The sequence below is a fragment of the Lineus longissimus genome, chromosome 10 (genome assembly GCF_910592395.1).
Source record: "Lineus longissimus chromosome 10, tnLinLong1.2, whole genome shotgun sequence".
NCBI classification, from domain to species: domain Eukaryota; kingdom Metazoa; phylum Nemertea; class Pilidiophora; order Heteronemertea; family Lineidae; genus Lineus; species Lineus longissimus.
This window is the reverse complement of record NC_088317.1, coordinates 13518690-13540422: the sequence shown is the minus strand read 5'-3', so window position 1 is coordinate 13540422 and position 21733 is coordinate 13518690. Positions and strand designations below refer to the sequence as shown.

At 41.0% G+C, this 21733-nt stretch overlaps 1 protein-coding gene across 2 annotated transcripts; it reads left to right on the top strand.

Annotated features, from left to right (window-relative positions):
• Window positions 1-420: 420 nt before the first annotated feature.
• On the top strand, window positions 421-20520 carry LOC135494691 (collagen alpha-1(XII) chain-like). 2 transcript variants are annotated; one of them, XM_064782898.1, is made up of 9 exons: window positions 421-476; window positions 1008-1138; window positions 2127-2269; window positions 7746-7882; window positions 12604-12908; window positions 14510-14652; window positions 15946-16185; window positions 17126-17312; window positions 18222-20520. In XM_064782898.1, exons 2-9 carry the CDS (start codon window positions 1018-1020, stop codon window positions 18284-18286), a joined length of 1341 nt encoding a protein of 446 aa, XP_064638968.1. In that variant the 5' UTR covers window positions 421-476; window positions 1008-1017; the 3' UTR covers window positions 18287-20520. The 2 variants fall into 2 exon arrangements, with proteins under 2 accessions (XP_064638968.1, XP_064638969.1); XM_064782899.1 differs by having other exon boundaries at window positions 445-476; window positions 1011-1138.
• Window positions 20521-21733: the final 1213 nt, after the last annotated feature.

Below are 21733 nucleotides of genomic sequence, written 5' to 3'. Positions count from 1 at the left end.
TGACACATGAAGTCCTTAATTGAGAGATGTCCTGATTACAGAGGTCAAAATTAATGGAAATGACCAATTTGGGCCCATATGCAGAGTCCTTGGTAGAGAAGATGTCCTTAGTAGAGAGGTGTCCGCTAGGAGAGGTTCCACTGTATATACTCATAGGATTATTAAATAAAGGCTAGGAGAGGCAGTGTGAAATTTGATAGGAAGAAATCGAAATTGAAACCTGAGTGAATCCCGCACAACTTATACAGTATGTATATCGCTTTTCCGACAAGGTGTACAGTTGCATTTGTTATTTAAAGGGTTTGCCGTTTAACTGTAACCATAACCCTTCCAACATGTTGTCATCTAATTTCAATCCAGCTGCAAAGAAGTGGCAATGGAGTATATGTCAAAGTCAAAGCTATTTTGTAGAACTTAACAGCAGGCTTTCACCGCAGTAGGGGATGTACATTTGAACGTCAAATTCTATTCAAAAGGTGTGCGTTTTGAAGATAAATCTTCCTTTTTACTGCAATGGTGTTATCATTAGGACCTAAATTATGGATGAATATTTAAAAAAGGCATTCCCAATGTGAAATTTTTCTTATGCTGTGTATTCTAATTATAAGGCCATACATATCTTGACTTAACGTTTTGACTTTGGTGGGGATGGGGTAATTTTACGTTTTGTCATTGATGGGGATAGGGTAATTTAGAGAAGAGTTTTGATAACCAAATCGTTAGCCGAAAGTTGCTTAACTTCGTAACAGCAGCGATTGTGGGGGAGGGCATACCTTCTGAACTATCCTGGTTTGAGGTTTACAAGTGTGTATTGGAGCAGATACCTGATATGGACTTCTGACTCTGCCCATTCGCGAGTAAACGATCGTCTTCAAAATACTCGCATAAGGAGGACGTTTACTCTTAAATACAGGGTAGAGACGGAAATTCAGACGGAAGCCAATGCTTTAAAGGCGAATTTAATGATAAATCAAATTGTTACAAGCTGTCTTTCTTAAAATTTCAAGCAGTCTTGCAATGCCTGCAAACGCGATGAGGGTAGTAAGAGTGGTAATATTCCTTGTGCTCGTGCCTGGAATCATGAGCACATCAAACCCAGATTATCCGAAAGAGGAAACTATAGATGGACCCTCTGCAGGTAAGCGCGACAGAGTTGACATTTTCTCATTTTATTAATTTCTTTAATTACGAGTTATCACGATCTACGAGATTTATCATGATTTATATTGATTTTGTCTGCTCAAAACATGTGTATCATTCTTTATTATCGAATCCTATTGATAAAAAAGGCATAATCTGAGAGCTAAAAAGAAAGATATTTTGTCTTGAAAATACTAATCCAGGAGAAATTAACATTTCTGTATAGCATTTTGGATATCTCAATAAAGAGATTACGTCCAGTACTTGGACTAAATGCTAGGAGAACAAAAAATTCGAATAATATATCACCCAGGATGTCCCATCACATCAACGTTCGTACATGTACATTACATACATTAAAACCCACGGACCACATTGGAACATGTTGCATGACTTACTTGCTGAAAGAGTGGTCCGGCCCCGCCCCTCCCCTAACGAATGCAGAAAGTTGGATCATCCAACGAGCGGACGGACGACCACAAAGGAATGAAGTTTACGAAGTTTACGAGTGGACTCGTGCTCCCCGAGTTAACATTTTATTCATTAACTTAATTCATTTACATTTTATTCGTTAACTCTTTATTCATAATGGCTTCCATGCAATATGCCATAGAACCCGGGTTCGATTCTGGGGAAACCCAGATTTGCGGGAGTTTTCGCAAAGCCCCCGAATCGTCTACTTGAACGCTTATCCAATCGTTACGAGGAGGTCAAACATGATTATAGGCTTTCACGTTGGCGTTTCGAGGGATTTGCGAAAACTCCCTGACGAACCAGCGTGGGTTAAAAAAATCAAATCCCTGGCTCTTCACGGTCCTTTGAATGAGACACTTTAAACCGAGGTTCTCTGCAGCTGGGTGCCTATACCCCGGCAGGCTAGGAGACAAATGTAGACATCCTATGGCAAAAGATCCGAAACTGGGCCAGGAAGCCTAAAAACATAATTATGATGAATAATAAACGAAATTTGTTTCTTGCCGATCCAGCGTGCCCGACCGGCAAGAGTGATGTTCTGTTTGTTGTTGATGCGTCTTCCAGTATCTCTGTCGAGAAGTTTGATTCCATGCGGAGTTTCATCGTTAAAATCATAGAGACAGAGAATGTGAAATTAGGCCGGGACAATACACAGGTGAGGCATAACCAGCTTTAGCATTAGCTGATTAGAGGCAGTATACAACTGTCCTACAACTGCAGATCTGCTTTTAGCAGTACTGTCTACCTGAGACGAATTTCTTTTTAGTAACTCCCTCTCATGCAGTGCACCAAGCAGTGTTTAATTAATCAAGCAGCCATGGATATCTAATGACGTCACGGCGAATATGTAAATACCTTGCGCGCGCACTCTCGTATCTCTTCAACATGGTTTTCATTAAGAAAAGTTGTGACAAACTGTCCTCCTGTTGATATTTCTCTCGATAACATAATGATGCTCAACCGATGATGCACGGCTGTTATTGTATCAAAATCCTATCAAAGTTTTATTTTGTAAACACAGATATCCATCATCCTTGAGCTTGGAGCTCATAAGGATGTATGAAGTAATAGACTCAACCTCGTTGACCCAGGGGTCACTGCGCGCTCCTATGGTCACTTGCACTACCCCTGGTATCATGTTGAGCTAAAACATTGGTCAAATAACGTTTGACATACAAATAAGATGTAAATAATTTTTTAACACTTGGCATATTCATGGCATATTGAATCGGCAAAAAGGGCGACTTATCAGTCTTCATAACCATTTACACTGATGCGATCACAAATCAATTGGCGGCATAATAGATCTTCATTGACACGAATAACATATGAGCTAAAGCTGATATAAAACATTTATTGCCTCTACAAGAAAATTGCGTCATTTATTCGGGCCATGCGGGCATTCCGAGCAAAAAAGAGCCGAAGAAGCACGTGTACAAGTGCCAATCGCGTGAGCACTGTGAAAATATTATTTCAAAATCCCTTTTGATAATTTATTTTTATATTTTAAGTATAATGCATCTTCATCTGTATACCTCCTGAGATAATTGGTCAATTTCACAATTATTAGATCGGCTACAAACGGTTTTTGGTCATGCTGAAACAGTGCTGACACATAGTGCCCGAATAAACGGGTCATATGTCAAACTTACTACGTCCCCCCAAGATTCTGGCTTTGACGAGCGATATGATTGGATATGACGTACATGAGTTTCCAGGGTCTAGTGGTGCAGCCATTTTGAATGCTAATCAAGGAGACCTCGGATGTCGAGGTTGTAATAGACCAGATGAAAACTTCCTCTGGTGAACTGCTGCCAGCCAATATGATCATTTTCGGTGTTCGATTTTTGTCGCCCCAAACATCTGACGCAAAAAACGAAGTCAATACCTATATACAGTGGGTACTCGGTTAACTGGTCTTTGCTAGAATTTACTAAGTCAAGGGACTAGGCCTAGGAAATAAGCCCAGTTTACAATAACAAGCGAAGCCAATGAGCACACCTGTTAGCCTTGTTGTTGCAGTGGTTCTTGTACAATGATCAGGCTCATGAAATGAGGGATGTCTTTTTCAACTTTTTCATGGTTCCAACTAGGACATCAACAATTTCCTGTATGCCTAGATCAGGGGCAATACTTTCCTTCTTTTATACCGCGCTGCGGTCCTAAAATGCAATATTATAATGAGGAAAACCTTGTGTCAGTCAATCATCCCACAAAACCAGTTTATCGAGTACCCACTGTATATGTTTCCCGGTACACACATGTTTCCCGGTCCCGGTGCTGCCATCTTGGATATCGGCATCCTGAGATTTAGGTGTTTGATAATCCTACCAGTCAGTTGGCCGCGCCCCCGTTCGCAGCGCCCAAAAAGCGTTTCTCTCTGCGTTGCGCTGCTACTGTCACCTATCGGTAAAAATTTGGTACTAACTCGCAGTATTTCTCTGAAGGAGAAAAGCTTGATGGGTTATATCCGGTACGCGCGAGACTACCGCAAAGATTTATGGGTACGTACCGCCAGCTCCCCCGGTCTGTACATCTTGATTGTAGTTTTGAAAGAAAAAATTGGTGTTTATTTCATCAAATTCCAAGCAAAATCAACCGAGTTTGATCAATTTTTCGAAAGATGATATATTCGCAATCTTCGCTGAACATACCTCACTCAAAGATATTTTCCCACTTTGCGGCGATATTTGGTAAATTGATTTTTTGCGAAGTGGTTGACCAATCCTAAATGAATTCGTATCTTTTAAAACATTTGAGCACCCGGTTTCCTAAATATTTCTTTTTTGGCACTTAATTTGGTGATTTTTCGAAGAAATCTCATTAATATTTATGACGTTTTGGATCACGTGATGTTAATCAAGCCGTTTTTCGCGGCAACGACGCGATATTGTAAAAATATTTTAATGCACAGCGTGTCTCAAAAAAATTGTGGTTAAAAGTGAGAATGGCATGATGGTAGCCTGTTTGAGTTCTGTTGATGAATATGCTTAGTCTGACTATAATTTCTACAACTTGTGGCCAAATGACCAGATGATTTTGAGCCTTTTGATAAAGCTACTGGTAGAATAGTCATCAGAAATGTCCGAGCGACAGTGACTGAGTAGGTGTTATGTTATGTTATGAGACTGGAGGTATGTCATGTGTTCCACCATATCGTCATTGACATTGACCAGAAATACTATCGATTTGTGTGGATGTGCTCAAACAGTAAAGCATGAGCCATGATGCTTCACTTCCGAAAAGATCCAGGTGACTGAGATGTCTACTACTACTGTTGGGCAATCCGGCTGATTCTTCAGAAATTTCTCTGTATATCCTCTGTGAAAATAAACTTTCTCATAATGATCTATCTTTTGTTTGTTTGGTAATTTTAGTTGCCTATGTTTAGGCACTTTTTTGCCAGATTTGCCTGTAAAAGGCTGCCATAGTTCAGGAAAAGAAATCATATACACATTACAATGTGGATCTTCACGGTCCAAAACACCAGGGCCTACTAGGTGACATGGCTCAATAATAGGCATTGTCTGGTAATTTTGGACGACCTTTGGATGGATAGTTTATTTTCCCTGACCCTGGCCTGGGTCTGAACTGGCTTCCAAGCCATCAATGATGCTTATAAAGCCGGGAATAGCCTCATCAGTACCCCCACAAGAGTTATTTTGTGCCAGACATCGCGCACAGAACTTGCTATCATCTCATTTTTAGAGTTGCTGTATCAGTAAAAGATAATACCAAAAAGCTGATAAAGTATGTAATTTGAGCAGCATGACCAATGCCAGTGTTAAAGGTGTAAACTTAACCTATTACAGGACATCTTCCTGCAAGATTGTGATTGGTTTAACTTGAAGTTTGTCATCAATTTGTCTGTTGTAATTGTACATCCAGGCTGTTGTCATTCAGGAAAAATCTGCTTTATCTTTCAGCTAATACTTTCACTTCTCCAGTCAATCGGGTTTGATGAACATGTCAAGCTGTTGAATGGTGTAAACAATCATTAGCAAATAACGTCACGAATGAAAATAAGTTTGATTCCTTCCACTTGAAAAGTTCAACAGCACCACTTGCAAGAATTTGAATTTGGCATTGTGTTTAACACCCTTCAACAATTGACTGTCTGTTTGTTATTGGTGTTCTTGTTTCAATGTTAGCGTTTCACTGTTAAGTTTCAAGATGCCGAAGAGAGGATTAGTTATCTTTAATGTTAAGTTTCTTCTTTGCATCATTTTGTCATTAAATTTGGGCAATGGTGGTCTCATGAAAGGAGGGATGGGACGGCAGGATGAGCTATTGGACAAGTTTTCATAATCAGTATTCTAGAACACGTTTTGTAGCGATGGTGGCGATCCTAGTGTTTGGGCCTCTTCGGCTCAACTTCGGGTGTGGTCGGAACCTAAATCCGGCTGCAACATTTTCTGACAAAAATCAGAGTCAACTTAAACGTATTTTCCAGCCGTGCGACAGAAATAATCATTTTTACTATCGTGTTATTCAGTCAAAGATACATATAACAATAAATATCAGTCATTACTTCTGAGCACGCGCGATGTTTTTGATGAGTTAGGTGCATTTATTCAACAAAATTACGTAAAAAAATTGCAAATTTTCGGGCGACGACCGCTGTTCAAAGTCACGTAAACAGCAAACCTCAGGACTTTTTACACTTTTTTCTTAATGAAACTACTAATTAATGTTTCATCTAGAATAATATGTTCCATTTGAATGTCATTCAGAAAGATTTTGACAAGTTTAGGATCGATTTCCGACTTCATATTTTTCACGCCTAAATGTACGCGATAATGAGCTCGTAATGATATGCAGTGACGTCATAGCGCAGAGAGAATTACGCGGAAATGGGGGCGCGGCCAACTGACTGCTAAGTCATATACTGCGTCATCAGTTCAGACTGTACGTCTTATTCAGGCTATTCAGACCGAATTAGTGCCACTTTCTCTCATTAAAACTTTTTATTTTATCAATAAATAACAAAATATTATCCTTGTAAATGAAACCTGACATTTTCTGGTGGGTTTCGAGGTGATTTTACGGAGAACTATAAATGCAGCGTAGGGCAGCAATCATTTTCGCGGGTTTAGTGGTGATGCGATAGCCTCTTTGCAAATAGAACAATTCTTTCCTTTATTAATATCCACGGTACCGCTTTTTAGGATGGTGGCAACTTACTACAGGGTGGCCCAGAATTATTTTCCCATGCACAATGGAATTATATTGTGTATCCCTTGTGTGAGGGAAAATAATTCTGGGCCACCCTATAGTTCTAGAGGCGTTGTAAGGAAAGAAATCAGCGCCTCTAGTGTCAAGATTGAAACTGTGCATGCATTTATGAATTTTAAATCTGCGATTATGTATCTATGGACATTGATTCTGAGATTATCGGTTTATGCTTGAATGTGCCGATATCCGGATACGGTGATAACTAACGCTGAAAGGGTGGATGTTGTCCTGGGTGCCGACAAATGGTACCCAGGTTCGAGATCGACTGGACAATAAGCACCCTGGGTGCCATTACACTAGACAAACAGCACCCAGCTTCTTTTTGCCTGGCTTACGGATCTTAGGGACGGCGTTTCTTGCAATCTCGTTTTATCTCGCGCCGTGGTACTTGCGGCATTAGCAGTGCTCGAAATAAAAAGAACAGATAAACAGAAAAAAACGCGTTTAGGCCTATAGGTCTTTGAAAGCACATTTCGGATATATCCCTCCTATATACATTTTCTGAATAAATCATCCGAAATGTGCTTTCAAAGACCTATAGGCCTAAACGCGTTTTTTTCTGTTTATCTGTTCTTTTTATTTCGAGCACTGATAATGCCGCAAGTACCACGGCGCGAGATAAAACGAGATTGCAAGAAACGTCCTCGTCCCTAAGATCCGTAAGCCAGGCAAAAAGAAGCTGGGTGCTATTTGTCTAGTGTAATGGCACCCAGGGTGATTATTGTCCAGTCGATCTCGAACCTGGGTACCATTTGTCGGCACCCAGGACGACATCCACTGTTTCAGCATAACTAACTCTTAACATTTTGTAGAAGTGGCATCCTTGTCGATGGGCACCCAAAGTTTAGCTTGAAGGGTGACTGAGCTCGTGATGTCTCCGTCATCATCTCTTTTAGGTTGGATTAGTGATGTTCTCTGATGACGTTGTGGCAAACATTCCTTTCAACAAGTACTACGACATCAAGGAGTTCAATGAGGCCCTAACCAACCTGACCTATGTGAGGGGCGAGACAAATCTTGGGATCGCCCTCCGGTAAGATTCTTCATCATACCTTATAAGTATGTGAGCCAATCACACCGCGCCATTCAGGGTCACGTATAAGGGTTAAATCATTTCAATATTCTATGGTATTTTATGGCCAGTCAACATTGGTTTTTTTCAAAAATATTTTTCTCATAAAATGGTCAGAATTGTACAAATTATCACTATTATGTTTTTTGAGAAGAACTTTTTGGGGCAAGGAACTATTTAAAAAAAAATGCATTTCTCCTTCGAAAACAGATGAAATTCTAAAATTTTTGCCAAAAAACAAGTTATAGAGATGACGTTTTAAGGATTTGTTTATACAGAAATCCCCACCATTGAGGGTCCATTCAAAATAGTTTCAATTTAGTTCGTATGCGGTTCAAACCATCTTTCAGGCAATTGTAGCCGCAGCTGTGGCTATATTTTCAAATTGTACAAAGAAGGAATTAGTGGAACCAGTGTTCTGTCCAGGATTTAGCGTGGTGGGGAAAATCGGCTCATTCACTCGATAACCTCAAGTATACACCAGGGCTGAGGGATAGTGGTTAAAGTACCGTGGCCATAATCAGAAGATCATTCGACGTTCGGATCGAAGGACGGCCACTGTTTCGTTCTTGTGTCAAAAGAAGAAAACTAAGCAATTAAATGTATCCTACTACAACTGCATAAGGAAATTATTGTGACATCTACTCCCGGGTTGGCCTGAGTCGAAAAGACACTGAATCGTTTCAAAACTAGCGAATATACAATAAACCAAGATGAAAAATAATCGAAACAGAAATACCCTTGCTGCAAGCGATCGATAGAACAGACCTTGTAGATCATATCCCAAATCTACCAACTTGCATTTGGTGATATAGATTTTTAAAAAAACAAACTTGCAAAATTACTGAAAATTATTGGTGTGTGCCATATTATGGCATAAACGAATTTTTAAATAAAGCAGTTTAGACTAATTTTCTCTCGTCTTTATGTTTATCGAAATTAGTCATTTTCATAATTTCGGTGCACTTTAAAGGGAAGGGCCCGCCAAAAAATGGGGAGTTTTGGACGGCCCGGTCAAAACCTTAGGCGGGAATAAGGTTTCATTGATAAATATAAGGAGTTTCAAGGCCCCCAAATTACTTGTAAGGTTCAATAGATACTGGCCTTTCATTGGTTTACCGTTTGCGTATCATTTACATACTCTCATCTTGAAAAATATGACAATATTTACGATCACGTTATTGATTTTTGCAACATTTTCGGTAACGCGCCCCTTGCGGATCTGTAAGGTACCACTCGGATGCTTGAAAAATGTTAGTGGCGTGGCTCCATCTGCTACAGCTGTCACCGCGCCGGTGTTAGTCTCACGTCTTGGCGTCTGCACCACCCTTCGGGGACACCTCAATGCCGTTGGCGTACTGACGAGACCAGCGTCTCTAGAGGCTCCGACATTCGCCATGAGCAGTGACAGGTCACTTGGCTGGAATGGCCCCATCTCCTCTTCACTCATGTTCATTGCCGGCAATTCTGGCAAATATCTTGAGTCGTCACGGTTGTCAAACAAGTCTTGGATAATATGCTGCTCCATTTCTTCTGTACTGTTCGGATCAGGGGCCTCGCTCTTCACCGGCCCAGAATCCACCGGCGACTCGAAATCTCTCCATTTTCCATTTTCTCCTCTCTCCAACTCACTACTATCGCTATTGACTGCGTAACATACACTAACTTTCTTTCGCTATCATTGCTAACTTCATTTACTAGAACACTGGCCTATGTAACCCATAGTGGAAACACCTGACAGCGCCGCCCGGCATGATACACGTGCTACTGGCATATTTATAACTCGTAGTAAATAAGGTTGTAAAAATATGCAAATGAGATGCCGTATATGGAAACCATGACGTCACTAAGCAGTGCTTATTTCTGCTACGGGTGGCGCTGGTGCTTGCTTCTGGAGGCGCTATTCAACCTCTTTAAGTCAACGATTATCTTTCACTGTAGATTTTCAGATGTTTCACTCCATATCTCGGCGTGCAAATGTTAAAAATAACGTGGACTGCAAGAAGAAAGAAATTAAACGATTTTAATTCGAAAATTTTAAACAATTTTGCACTTGCTTTTTGCATTGCATGTAAAGGTACGTACATGTCAGCAGCTGTGCTATCCAAGTAGATGTGTATGATAATGAACGTACACGTCCCGGTATTACTCTTAGGCCTACTAATGCGAATGGTGTAATTTGTTGGCAGAAAATAAAGTTTTCTTGACTAGGGATTTTAACCAGTCCTTATAAAAATTAGTGTCACCAAACTCCTTTTGTTTTTTTTCTGATAAGATCGAAAGAAAGCTTTGTTCTGCTGCTTTCTAGGCCTGCACAGGCACAGTGTCCATGCATGTCTATGCATGTCCACGTTTTACACGGGGATCCCGTTATAAGACCCCCTTTAGGAGGGGCTCTTAAGATACACGTGTGTGCGGGAGTAGATAATGTAAATGAATGATGAGAAATAAAGAGAGTAACTATTGATTGTATATCCTACAAACAATTTTTTTGGGTATTTTTCTGAATTAACTCCGTTGAGTTTACCGATTTCTCCGCGATCTTCCGGTGGTGGTTGCTATCCCATTGCTTGAAATTAATTTAAATTAATTTAAATCTTCATGGGAATTCGCTACATCATATGCCTAAGAAATTGGCCAATTATATTAAAATTTTTATCAGAGAAATATCCGTCCTAAATAATGACAGAAAAGGGTGGTTTATTTCAATTTTGTGTCGACATGATCGAGGTCACGTGACATAAAAACAAAACAATCGCACACACCCGTCCAAAAAAGGCACTTTAAGAAAAACAAATACGTTTTTCCAGCTTAAAACCACACTGACGACTAAGTTATATTGGTCTACTGCCCAAATCTGAAGTGTCAAATTGAATCACAAACTAGAACTAGCTCTATTTAGCTATAGTTGCGTGAAAAATTCGGGTGAGCGACGTACATTCTGTACCCTAGCGGCCAATAATTAAACTACTTTCAGCCGTCTGCTCCGGTCTCGTTAGGGAGTTTTTCCCAAATGTACGCGATGATGACGTGCCCCATTAACAGGACGTAACATCTATTTTAAAATGCGTTTCGAAAGTGAATGCATGAGGACAACCCATTTGTGTCGTATATCACTGGAAACGCCCGATTCCCGTGAATAAGGTCAATCACAATGTATTACTTTACCAAAACAAAAATGTGTCGGAAGGAACTATATGGATGGTCCCATCGCACCCCCCCCCCCCCCTCCAGCAGTATGACACAGAAGGGCTAGTTGACTGTCCACCGGGGGGGGGGGGGGGGGTTTGGGGGGAGCTTCCCCCCAACGCACTGGTAAAAACCTATGTCGACGGAGGGGGGTTTGGGGGGTGTCCCCCCATTGTAACAGCTGTAGTTGTTAGAGCTTGCACTTAACATATGCTCGTAGGGGGGTTCGGGGGAGCTCCCCCGACCTAAAGGGGGGCTCACTAAGTTCTTGACTTTACATATTAGATTCTATGATGGCTCATGGTAGATCCACTGATGGCCCATTGACGTTCAATTGATGGGAGTTCCATCATAGGCCCAATGACGGTGGGTCCCATAAAAATGAACGTACATGTATGCAGGAAAGTGCAAACCCTCAGAATTCTGGAAAATAGGACTACAGTGCAGTTCAACAATTCTAGTATAAATTCTTTGATGGCGCGTCAAAACATGTATAGCGGATTCCATCCATGGATCAATGATGAGCCCATGGTAGATACGACCATGGGTGCCATCCACTGATCTCAATGATGGGGATTCTCCATCATTTGTCCATGGATGGGCCAATGGACGTTAGTAACGTCGTCATAGATCCATGCATGGATACTTTTGCCTGATGTGTACATAACACTCGAAATGGAAGCCGCCTCCTATTTCATCAAAACATGTTGTGTCTAGCCTGTGTATATCGAATGCCCTCTCGACTGAAAGCTGTTTGCAGCTTTTTTTGCCAGAACAGTGTGCATTTCAAGTGTGCCCAGTTGCTTATTGAGGAGAAAAGCAGGGTAAACCGATTACCCAGATTTCCGCTCAATCGACATTCACATTTCTGTACTGCGGAGGTAGTTAGTTCTAAAACTTTAAAAAGATTACTAAAATAAAATGTTCCTCCGTATGAACAAAATCTCCAAAACATTAGTAAAAGTGACACCGGAAAATTTATATTTCTCAGAGGGCACAAAACTTTACTAATAGATTAAATAAAGGGGTCAGAGCCAGAACGACCAATGTGCATTTTCGCTGTTTTGAAAAAAACTGCAAGAAAAATTAACTGTTAAAACAATTAACATAGGCCGTTTTGGCGCTTGGGTATCTAATGTCATTTTTCACAAAACCCGATTGAATTCTTGCAATGTCAACTGCCGTATCATTGAACAAGTCGTGTGCCCATCACCAATCCTTACTGATCTACAACCAAAGCACAATTTCATTGGGAACGTTTTTGCACATAGGTCGCTTTGCATCAAAGTTCAATGCATTATGGGTAAAATCAACCCCACAGAATGGTGTAAAATAAACAAGCTCCATCCATTGCAAGATTAAAGATTTTTGCTCTAGAGTTTGATGTACATGTATATATCACTTCCATAACGACCTATGTGGCATGTAGGTCGTTCTGGCTCTGACCCCATCAAATGACCCAGGGTGGTCTTTCAAACAAGTTTATTTCTTAGGTATGTTCGTACTAAGGCCCTTACGCCTGAAAATGGATTGCGGCCGACATTCCCTCATGTCGTGATCCTGATGACGGACGGATGGGCAACCGATGGTGTCCTCGCCCGAGCCGAGATGAAGCTTCTCAAGAAGACCGGGGTGACCACATTAATTGTGGCGATAGGCCAGTCAGTGGACAAGGCGGGCCTGAAGGCACTAGTGAACTCGCCTGATGACGTGGTGATGGTGGATACTTGGAAAGGCCTCCCGGACAAAGTTCCCAACCTGAGGAAGAAATCATGTCAGGAGATTCAGAAAATACAACGTAAGTTGCCTTTAAATCTCGAGGGGAGACATGGTAGTCAGAAATATGGCTCTGGCCTTACATGTACCTCCTTATTAAAAGTTGCGCTCTTTTGATTTCCCGCCGGCGCGACGGCTACTTCGTCTAATGTTTACACAATGCATGTACTTCCTGGTTCTTAAGGTAAGAAATAGTCGATCATACTTATATAAGTGTGTTATACATACGATCCAGAAGTATTAAGGTAGCAGGAAGGGGTGGGCGTTTGTGGTTTTTGAGTGTGAGGGGGTATAGTGGTGTATACTGGCATCATGCCTAGTCTCTCTTAAAGCACAGTCAACAGACTTGTGGTTTCAGTATTAGGTCTTTCATTGTAGCAATGCGAAAATGTAATCAATTTTGGTTAGGTCCGTCATAACATAGAGTGACTCAACCACTCTCTTGATTACAGCGGCCGCCTCAGCGCCTCTACGCGGGGCCTAATGGTATTAGGCTATGTAGCTTCGCGCGACATGCACCATTCTGGGAAAACTTAATGTGGAAGTATGCTCATTAGCATAATCTATTCTTATCTCCAGCTCGAGGCAATCTTGCGCAGTGTTTCTTCGGCCCAGATACATTGTGGTGGAAAACGTCTAGGTCTAGTACAATGAACGCCTGGCTTACGCCAGACTAATAAGTGAAGAAGGTCTGGCTGCGCGAGACTACTGTGATAAAAATGACCATTGCAGAGACTCAGTGACGTAGGCATATACGTTTTACAATTAAAAATGCTCTCAAAAGACGATAAGGAATGATTATTTATTAACATATCCTGCCCTATTCTAATTATCACTTTACATAAATAGGTGGGCGTTAGGTCGCGTGCTTCTCTTTCCTCGTGACAATACATAGCAAAATATTTACCCCATAATCGGGCTATAAGTCCATAATGAGATCACAGTGACCCGTTATAAATGTTTCGCCAGCTATTTTGCCGCTACGAGGCGCGTTGGGTCCTTGCGTCAAGATTGAGTGAAAACTTTGAATTTGGAATTTCAGAGAGATGCCAACAAACTTGTCTTGTGATTAAAATGGACAGAACAGGGCTGCCTAGACCAATATATTGTCTTTATCTTATCATTTCACTGTACATGTAAATGTAAAAACCAAGATAAACAAACGGATACCTTACTATCACGCTCCAAACACCCAGACAGGATAATGCAGGATCGTTTCTTTTTAGTGCCAATCCTCCATATACCGTAATCGGGAAATAAAACTACTTCAGTACGACGGAGCTGAATGGAAACACCCTCTTCGGGAGAAAAATCTCACCGAATTTCCATAATCCTAAAACAAGACATTTATGGTTTCAGCATTTTTATTAGCTTGTGCATGTAATTAATCATCTAGTTTTTCACGGTCAAAGACGCAAGAAAAAGCCTCAACATTTTACCATATTTCTGCCACTTGTAGGCCAATTGCTAGGGTTATACCTTTGGTTTCCAGTTGCATTAAAAATCATTTTACCTGTATTAGTGATTGCAGTACGGAGATCGAACAAGCCAGTATTTGTCTCAGCTATTAACGACGGAAATCTGGTAAAGATTTGATTAAGAAAATGTATAATACGGTTTCAGGTTGCAACACGACATACAAGGCGAATGTCATATTCATCGTCGACAGTTCCACAAGCATTGGGGAGGAAAATTTCAAAGTGCTGAAATCTTTCCTCGTGAATGTCACCCGATCATTCAAAGTCATCGGAAAGGACGGCATCCAGGTACATTCGCATTGTTCCCAAGAAAGTCCACACTTGACCAGCCTCCTTGCACAGGACCGGAAGTCTTTATTTAATGACGTGGTTCCGTCGTCGCTTAAATTGGCCGCCGAGGCAAGACCACCATTGATTTTAAAAGCCTTTTAGCAGTTCAATTGTCAATGTTTGACCGCGTCGCATCAAATACTGCGTGGGGTTGTGAATCTGAAATTTCGATATGATATTCCGGACAGTCGGGCAAGTAAATGGTGAAAATTAAACTGGTAGTTGACCACGGAAATTTTTTGATAATCGACAAATTGGACAGACATTGATATTTCCACTCTTTTCAGCCAACTGGCAGAAAAATCTCAAAACACGCCCCCTATTACCAAATTAGCAAAATTCAAAATCAATTATTTCATCAAATAATTTCTTTATATCTGTATACTTGCCACAGCAAATATATTTTCAATACCTCTCCAAATATGTACTTTAGAGTTAAAAACATACTCGCGTCTAATTGATAGGCCTTGACCCTCCAACCTATGTATATTCATTGGTGGTATTGTCTCCGCCATTGCCCCTAGGGTGGCCTCGGCCATTATGATTAGCGTGCATGATAACTCAAAACAATCGAACCACTTTCTTAGAAATGGCATGCTGCAAAGACTGTTGATCGACCCCTAATATAGGTTAGGAACTGAGCACATCAGCAATTGTCTACGCACAACTTCTACACCAAGTTTATAGCGTTGGGTTCAATTAAACCTCTTTGCAGCATGCATTCGTTCATTTTTAATTTATCAAAATCACTTTAATTTTATCAACATTTTCAAAAATATTAAACGGTCCGCACATGGTGCTGTGCAGTTTGCGAATGTTTAAGATATGAATCATTGGTGATATATCCATTTTTTTAAGGAAATGAAATATCACCAGTGCGTAATTTATTGGGATAAAAGGAACCTTATCACGTTCATCATGCCACGCTGTGTCGGCACGATTTTTTATATATCCTTATAATGCCTTGCACAACACCTGTTTTTGAAAAGTCCGTTGACGATTTCTGTCGAAAGTGTACATGGAAAATGTTCAGTATCGCTACCTGTACTCACATGTATTCAATTAAACATGAACAAAATCGGGCTCAAATTTGAGAAACGACATAAAGTGCACGCTACTAATAATCCGATTTTTCGTGTCTTACTAGAACTAGATTTCTCAAACAAATCTATAAAAACTCTTTCATCAGACTATTTTAGTAGTCTGATCAACGACTTTTAAAATTAAAAATCAAAATGCGCATATTTGTAGGTTGGAATGGTCCAGTATTCGTCTTACAGCAAGACGAAGGCGATATTCTACTTGGACACTCATAACGACCGAGAGAGCTTAGAGGCCGCCATCAACGGACTAGAGTGGACGAAAGGAAGCACCAAGACGGGCTATGCAATGGTTATGGCAGATAAGTGGATGTTTCAGGGCGCATACAGGAAAAACGTTAATAGTACCTTTATCGTGGTCACTGATGGGAAGGCTAATGATAGAGTAGAGGTTTGTATATCGTGCATATTTATAGAATCTACTGTCTCGCTGGTTGATCAATGCCTCGTAATTTAGTGTCATATTGTCCATGTAATCAGATGGACACAGGTTATTCATGGAAATGTACCAATGAGCGCACATGCTGGCTGTTTTTATTGTGATGCACCCATTCTCGCAAAACTCAAGCAGCAATATATCCAAGGAAGGCTGCTCTGTAAGTTAGACGGCCTAATAAAGACAAGATTCTTAAGTTTCTTAAGATATGATTGTTTAGGTCGTTATTCAAAAATAAACTGGCAATATTGGTAGTTAGGTCGTTGAATAGGCGTCAACACTGGGAAAACCCTCCCGTATTGACGGTGCCCACATGGATGGTTGATGTTTTGGCCCTGTAAAGTCGCTAAAACATTCGCACACTTTGTAATGATCCTCAGTATAAACATTTGGACAGAGCAGTTTTGAAAAATTTATACAAGACTGTTCCAAACCACCGCCCGTGTTGAGGGGTCAGGTCGGGGAGTTCGCCTTCATTCAATAGAATACGACTATCTAGGTAAAAAAGGCTACGGTAAAGAAGGCTGCGATAAAAAAGACCCGGTAAAAAATCTAAAGGTAAAAAAGGCGACAGGTAAAAAAGTTACAGGTGAAAAAAGCCACGGTGAAAAAGACAACAGGTAAAAAAGACTACGGTAAAAAGACAACAATCTAGCTTAAAAAAACACTGCAGCCTTTTTTACCTTTTACCTGTCCGAACATGCATGTTCGCGTCCCTCAGTCCGTTTCATTGGTCTCCTAATAGTTAGATATTAAACAGATTAATCAACAAAACAAAGAATAAAACAGATTAACGACAAAGATAACCACCCAAAACGTCACCATCGACATTTCCGTCCGTATTTTTATGGCGTTTATCGGGATAGGTGCGGTACTAAAATATGCTATGTTTCAGGTTGCTGCAGCGCGACTCCACAAGAATCATTACACAGTACTGGCAGTAGGCATAGGTAACGAGGAAACTGTGGATGGGAAAGAATTGAACACCATCGCCAGCGAGCCGAAAGAAGTCCATGTTTTCAACCCCAAAGACTTCAACGAACTGGCCCACTTCTTGAAATATGTCGTGACAAGTGTTTGCAGTAAGTATCCGTTATTAAGGTGGATGCCATCTCGGATTTTTGTCAGATTAATATTTTTACTACATTTCCGCCAATAATTTCTTTTTCCCGTATTGTTTTTGCACGGAAATTTCTTGACCAACTAGAGCAATGTGAACAGAATGCGCAGGTTTATAACTTTGGGTGAATATGATAATTGATTTCAAAAGACGTTGCAAAGCGTCCGGACGAAATGCAGCATGCTAAAAAATATGCAGTATGCTCCAAAAGCAAAGTTTTACCCCAAATAAAAATGTGTATTGCTTACCTCTCATGCTTTTTCTCTCTTTTTATCGGGGTATTGGAGTGCAAAAACAGTGCCAGAGAGAAATGACTGGCAATATTCCTCCTCCTATGACTCAGCAAAATTTGAACCAAAATGGCAACCAGTCACGAAACCCTTATATAAGCATTCACGGGCGTCAGTGGGATCGACAGAAGGTGGTATTTTGTGTATCAAGTCAGTCCTTTTACCAATCATTTTGTCACTTTGACTGCTGCCTTTACCTTACTTGTTCCTTTACAACGTAGGCCGACTTAAGCTACAGGGCTACAGCATCGAGCAGACGGGCAACCATTGATGGTCGGGGGTTTTCGCAAAGGTCCCTAAGCGCAAACGCGAATGCCTATCCCATCGTGATCATCGTGATCAGGAGAAGTTAAACAATGGGCGTTCGTGTAGTTAGCGTTTCGGGGGCTTATTCGGGATCAGTTGAGCCTCGAAACTTTTCTCCGGAGTGGTCCGATATCCTGGTGACCCCCCAGCGTCACCCAGGGGACTGCGCAGAGCCAAGGCTAGGACTAGATGTGCGAAACCCATGCGTGTACAGTATGAATCAAAATATATTGCAGGATGTACATGTATTACTGAAATATCTTTGTTGTTTTCAGACACCGACATCGTGAAAAGCAAGCAGCAGCTAGAGGAGAAGGCTGCTGAAAATAGCGCTGACTAATTTTCGAAAACTATTGGTGTAGCGGCAGGTTTGCAACAGTCTGTCTTACTACTGGTCACCACGGGTTGACCAGGGTAGTTGATAAAGTATGGAATTAGTGAAACCTTGGAAACACTGATAAACCTTGTAATATTCAATGTAAACCATGGAATCACTGTGCAAATAGCGCGGGAAATCGGGTGCGTTCCTTCCACGATTTATACCCTCCCAACTGACAGTCTCGTCCCAGCTGACTTTATTGATAGCAATTTGCCAGTTAGTTCAGAAGCCAACATTTTTAATGTGGAGGATGACGTCATCAATTGGCAATGCGCTGTGGTCGTTAAAATATTTTATTTCTCTTCAATGGAAGCAAAAATTAGTTTTTATGATTGTTTTGTATTCCATAGACGATAAAGTATTATGCTCGGTACTAGATGCACGAGATCATAGGACAAACACACACGTGAATAAAAAAACCGCTTAGAACTGGTGACGTCACAAAGATCTCTGCATCCCTCGATGCGTACTGGAAGATGTAAGAAATCGCTCACGGCGAAGGAAATTTTCATCCGCAAACTTCGGTAATAAACATACATGACTAGGCTTCTTTTATTCATCGTTTGTTATAAAATATCAGTCAATCATAGACAATTAGGCCTAGACATAGTCGTCAACCTTATCCATGCATAATGCATGACAGGCCCCCAATTTTCTCTGTATCACCCTGTATGAACAGACCGATCCGTAGTTCAAATAGGCCCCGCGTGGTGTTGGCGTATTTATAAGCGAAGCGCTATTGGTCCATATTATGGGTGTGTGGTGGGCGTGTCTTCCCATATTTGGGCGATCAGTACTGTACACTGGAGGCGAGGTACAACTGGGTTGTTCTAAAATATAGACTATTGAATCGGATATGCGACAGATTTCTAAATTACCATAAAATTCCGATCTGATCATGTAAGAATAAGCTCCAAATGTTGATTCGTAACCACGTTAGGTTCGAATGGCATTATTTCATGTTTTTATGCATTTTAAGGAGTGTTTCCAAGGTTTATCAGTGTTTCCAAGGTTTCACTAATTCCATACTTTATCACCTACCGTTGACCAGGGCCTACATTGTGATCGTTGTCATCGCGTCATCCACCCGTTTGAATTGCAGTCTATATACAAATACATGTAAGAGCAGGTTTCCAATGAGTGCGACTGCGTCGCGAAGGCGCACGTCACGGCTTTGTTATGCTCCACTGCTCCCGAACCAGGCAACAAGGCTTTATTTGCTTTGCGATGTCGCATGTGCTGTGCGATCCAAGCAAAATCGCATACGATTAGTGGAAAAAACATACTCTTCGTTGAACGCGATTTTCCTTGAATCTCACAGGACAGGACATGCCTAATAACAGAACCAAGTACTTTGTTTGAGTGTTTGGGTGTGCAATGGGGCGTAAAGTAATGAAACCGCACACTAGCGTTATCGCAATCGCTTACAGTGGAAATCTACCCTACATAAGAACGCTGCAGCAAGCACAAATCGCGACAGTTGATTCCACGATCAAAAGTCGTCGTCAGCTGTGGCGATTTTAGTGTCGGCGTTGTTGTAGCCGTATCCTTGCGTCTAGTCAAGGTACTGATTCTGTATTCATGGTGATTAGAACAAATGCAAGTTCTACGATCGCATTCCGTCTGGTTACAGATGGTGACCTCCTACCCACAAAATATTGCTGTACGAGTGCAACAGCGGACCCCATCTATCTCAAATTCTTTGTTGCATGTCGTCGATTCATCTTGAATTGTGGTTTTAAATTATCTGCCCGTTTGACTATACTCCCGGACGCGAAATTTTTTTTCCTACGAACTTTTTGTCCTCATTTGCATATGAGCATGCGCACTCTAGTCAAACATCCACTTTGCCGCATCGCATTGACAGTGACAATGGAAGAACTCGACCGTGATAGTTTTCTCGTTAAATGCGAGCATTGTTCGAACGCCATCCTCTATCAATAAAGTTCTTTTGGCGGTAGGTTTTGATGGCAGAGAAACCAACTGTTTGATGAATCTGTCAGTAGCCTACATCATTGTTATTTGATCCAAATCGCCGTAATTTACTCATCAGACTGAGCTACGTTTCCACAGAGATTTAGCCTATAGGCTACATACATCATGTACATGATACACATGTATTAAGATCCAAGTTCTTTTCACTGTCAATGCGGCTAAGTGGATGTTTGACTAGAGTGCGAATGCGCGTATGCAAATGAGGACAAAAAGTTCGTAGGAAAAAAAAATTCGCCTCCCGGACCATATTCGCAGTACGACTTTTCAAGCAAAGCAGGAAGTCATATCTTTCCGCGGGGTATAATCATGTGAAATGGTTTCATTATGAGAAAATGCTTTCGGTTTATGATACCCGGTGTAGAAGTAAAAATGTCCCCCGGAAAGAGTGTTCAGCCATATTGTGTTTTGACGGGTGGTTCCACAGAGCATGGAGGTATTATTAATACCTCCATGCACAGAGGCCATGACGTTCGATCAAAAGCAAAGAGATTACATCTTGACCCTCAAGCCTTGGATCCACTCCGCCGACCCGGACTCCGTTACACCAACTCTTGATTACGCAATACGCAGATCTGCCTGTATAAGTTGGTTCTGTTATTCCTCACAAGATCGCACGCAGTAGCCGATATTAACCAATCAGAAGGCCTGTAACCAGAGCGCACTTTGATCATGATCCAAGCAACCTCGCTTCTAGTCATCTACGTTCAAAAACGCTGTGGCGAAAGTGTATAATATATTGAGAGCACGCCAAGACTGGAGGCAAGAAATAAATGACTCATTCATGAAAAATCACAATTTTGAAAGCAGCGTTCTGATTGGCTCACCGCAACTCGAGGCGCACGAGATACAGAATTATGGCATGTATCAGGGGAAGTAATGGACAGATTAACTCTGATGGTTCAGAATGAGAGATTAAAGCGCATTATAGAACGTTTTGTTCCCTGAAATTCTATTCGAGGACAACTTCTACACTGGGAATCGCGGCTATTTCACAGAAAGTCTTTTTTTAGACGAAATGTTGTGTTGTTATTCACATAAAATGTACCAATACCTCGTTCAAATTTGAAATGATCATAATCATGATAAAGTCGATCATATTTTGAGTGTACTTTCCTTTCCTTTCAAAATAAAAGCCTTGCCGCTATAATGTCTTCTTTATGATTATTACTGTGGCTATTTTTACGGCAGTCTCCAATACATTTCTACGCTAGCCCAGAAGGATCATTCGAAATACGAAATACGAAATACGAAATACGAAATGCGAACTTCGAACTTCGAACTTCGAGATATACCAATGAAGATCACAGTTGGCGATGGTCAGGTTACATTCATTTTAATTTGAAAGAAAATCATTTATAGAGAGGAGTGCTCATTTTGGGAGACACCCTTCGTTTATGAAAGTAATTAGTCTCC